The 3,804-nt window shown below is 43.6% G+C and overlaps 1 protein-coding gene across 1 annotated transcript in view; it reads left to right on the top strand.

The window, feature by feature from the left end:
- Positions 1–3,804, top strand: part of LOC310822019 (glutamate receptor ionotropic, NMDA 2A-like) — a gene marked incomplete at both ends in the record, with an annotated part of 52,629 nt that overhangs the window by 44,507 nt on the left and 4,318 nt on the right. The window contains one exon of the mRNA XM_083694308.1: positions 3,242–3,446. Coding sequence (XP_083550434.1) covers positions 3,242–3,446 — 205 coding nt within the window. The remainder of the gene's footprint in view (positions 1–3,241; positions 3,447–3,804) is intronic.

Consider the following 3,804-nt stretch of genomic DNA (forward strand, 5'->3'; position numbering starts at 1 on the left):
ACGGGCAGAAAGGAACTTGGAGATCACGTAGCGCCTGGGGACATAGATGGGTGGGCTGTCGACTAAGAGAACGGTATTTCTGTGTCATGGTTGCTTGTGCCACACTGTGAGAAAGTTGATCAATCAACAGCAAAATGTTCATATTATGTTTAGCGATAATTTAAAGTTATTAATTATTTTAATGATGTTAAAATCACCCCATCACACACACACACACACACACACACACACACACACACACAAAAAGATTTGATCTATTAACATTGCACTCAAAGGACTCAATTCAACGTATTGAGTAAATTGTTGGAGAAGTCTTTGCATTTGAGCGCATTTTCAAAGAGCCACAGCCAGGGGGTATTTACTTTTTCACCTAGGTCTTCTTTGTTTTTAAATTTTTAAGAAGTTATTGACATTTTTCTTTGACTTTGAAAGTTTCTAGGGGGGCTGTGTAGATCCGTGGGAAGAAAAACAACAACTATTTCATGTGATGCGATGCCATGTGAATGTAAAACACCATCCGGGAGTGGCAGAGAAAAGGTGCAGGGTTTTTGCACCCTTTCGCCCCCCTGTCGTCCCTGGTTACACTGCCATACGAGTGATACTATGTTACTACATACTGGTCAGTCCCAAGACTGGGGTACGACTTATATACAGTGGGGGAAATAATTATTTGATCCCCTGCTGATTTTGTTAGTTTGCCCGATTACAAAGAAATGAGCGGTCTATAATTTTTATGATACTTTTAGTTTAACAAATAGAGACAGAATATCAACAAAGAAGTCCAGAAAAAACACATTATATAAAGTTATAAATTCATTTGCATTTGATCGAAGGAAATAAGTATTTGATCCCCAAGCAAAACATGACTTAGTACTTGGTGGAGAAACCCTTGCTGGCAAGCACAGAAGTCAGACGTTTCTTATAGTTGGTCACCAGGTTTGCACACATCTCAGGAGGGATTTTGGTCCACTCCTCTTTACAGATCCTCTCCAAATCCTGAAGGTTTCAAGGCTTTTGCTTGGCAACTCGAAGCTTCAGCTCCCTCCACAAATTTTCAATAGGATTAAGGTCTGGAGACTAGCTAGGCCACTCCATGACCTTAGTGTGCTTATTCTTGAGCCACTCCTTTGTTGCCTTGGTTGTATGTTTTGGGTCATTGTCATGCTGGAAGACCCATCCACGACCCATCCTCAGTGCTCTGGCTGAGGGAAGGAGGTTCTCGTCCAAGATCTTACGGTACATGGCCCCGTCCATTGGCCCCTCAATGCAGTGAAGTCGTCCTGTACCCTTAGCAGAGAAACAACCCCAAAGCATAATGTTTCCACCTCCCTGTTTGACGGTGGGGATGGTGTTCTTGGGATTGTAGCATTCAGCATTTCTCTCCCTCCAAACACGAAGAGTCGAATTTATGCCAAAGAGTTCAATTTTGGTCTCATCTGACCACATCACCTTCTCCCAAGCCTTCTCTGAATCATTTAGGTGTTCATTGGCAAACTTCAGATGGGCCTGTACATGTGCCTTCTTGAGCAGGGGGACCTTGCGGGCACTGCAGGATTTCAATCTGTTACGGTGTAGTGTGTTACCAATGGTTTTCTTGGTGACTGTGGTCCCAGCTGCCTTGAGATCATTACCAAGCTCCTCCCGTGTAGTTCTGGGCTGATCCCTCACCCTTCTCATGATCATCCTCACCCCACGAGGCAAGATCTTGCATGGAGCTCCAGGCCGAGGGCGATTGATGGTTATTTTGCATTTCTTCCATTTTCTAATAATTGCACCAACAGTTGTCTCCTTCTCACCAAGCTTCTTGCTGATGGTCTTGTAGCCCATTCCAGCCTTGTGCAGGTCTACAACTCTTACCCTGATGTCCTTTGAATGTTCTTTGGTCTTGCCCATGGTGGTGGAGAGGTTGGAATGGAAGAGATTGATTCTATTGACAGGTGTCTTTTATACCCATAACAAGCAGAGATTAGGAGTACTTTTCCTAAAGTGACAGGACTAATCTGTGTGCCTCATGGGCATATAACCGGTCTGTATGAGCCAGAATTCTTGCTGGTTTGTAGGGGATCAAATACTTATTTCCTTCGATCAAATGCAAATGAATTTATAACTTTATATAATGTGTTTTTTCTGGACTTCTTTGTTGATATTCTGTCTCTATTTGTTAAACTAAAAGTACCATAAAAATTATAGACCGCTCATTTCTTTGTAATCGGGCAAACTAACAAAATCAGCAGGGGATCAAATAATTATTTCCCCCACTGTACCTGTAACACTGGGTTTACCATACTGGTTCCACTACATCCCGGTCAGCCTCAAGACTTACTGCCCATATACTGGTGACATTCTGGTTACACTGAGTTTACCACACTAGTGACACTTAACATATTGGTTACAGACTGGTCGTCCTCAAGACTGGGTAAAACCTACTGCTTATTATACTGGTTACATATTGGTTAGATTCTGGTTACATAATAGTCACATTTTGGTTTGGTATGGATAGATTCGGGTTGAATTGCATTGGTTACGGAGATGTTACTTAATGCTGAGATACTGGTTACAGTACATGCTGGTGACATACTGGTTTGATACTGGTTATATCGTTGTTACGTACTAGTTATAAAATGGCTACATACTGGTCAGTTTCCTCAAAACCACGTAGTACTTTATCTCTTGAAATCCAGGCCCACTCTTTTCCTAGATCAGCAAAGTCTTTTATTTAACAAATTGTACTTTTTGTGTGACATTAACTGACAAAAGACTGATTTTACAGTTGTTACTGACTCACATACTCTGAAGCTGGGTTGTCGGGAGGAATTAAGTACTACTTAAGATACAAAGCTGTAGCTTAGCTCTGTAGGGGTGTGGTAAGTGTCTATAGGTACATAATAACCTCCTCCCCAGACTATTGTGCACAGCGCATATAAGCCTGGAATAACAACGACTCAAACCTGGCCTTAGTGGGAGGGAATTCACTGGTAATTCTAATTTTGTTATTACTTGATTTCAGCGAATCACACGGCTGCGAGGCGTCGCTCCGAATCAAAAGCGTGTGGCGGTCAAGCACTGGGGTCAAGTGCTGTGGGAGATGATTGATTTTAAGTAAAGCCAATGGCTCTGCGCCGTCCGTTTTCGACGGTCTTTCCATTGGCTCAAGGAAGGCCGAGGTTGACGCGTTGGTCCACCGAGTTTCACGTGTTGAAACAAGTTGAAGTGATGGTATTTGTGGTGTGTCCTTTTGTAGGAAGCTGGATGCGTTCATCTACGACGCGGCGGTGTTGAACTACATGGCGGGCAGAGACGACGGCTGTAAGCTGGTGACCATCGGCAGCGGGTACATCTTTGCCACCACGGGGTACGGCATCGCCCTGCAGAAGGGGTCCCACTGGAAACGCCATATAGACCTGGCTATACTGGGCATCATCGGAGACGGTGAGACACACACGCATGCATATACACACACACACACACACACACACACATACAAACACACACACACACACACACATGCATATACACACAAACACACACAAACACACATGCATGCATATACACACACACACTCTCTCTCTCACACGCACACACACACACGCACACACACACACACACACACACACACACACACACACACACATTAGACATTATCATGGTCCTGTGGCTCAGTTAGTAAATGCACTAGAAACGCCATGGTTGTGGGTTCGTTAGCCGTTGGGACCAAAAAAACATTGATGCACTCACTGTACTGTATGTGGCTTTGTGTAAATGCGTCTGCTAAATGCATATCTATATATACACTGCATTATGTCC

Source organism: Argentina silus, assembly GCF_951799395.1.
Source record: "Argentina silus genome assembly, chromosome: 22".
In the NCBI taxonomy this organism is placed as follows: domain Eukaryota; kingdom Metazoa; phylum Chordata; class Actinopteri; order Argentiniformes; family Argentinidae; genus Argentina; species Argentina silus.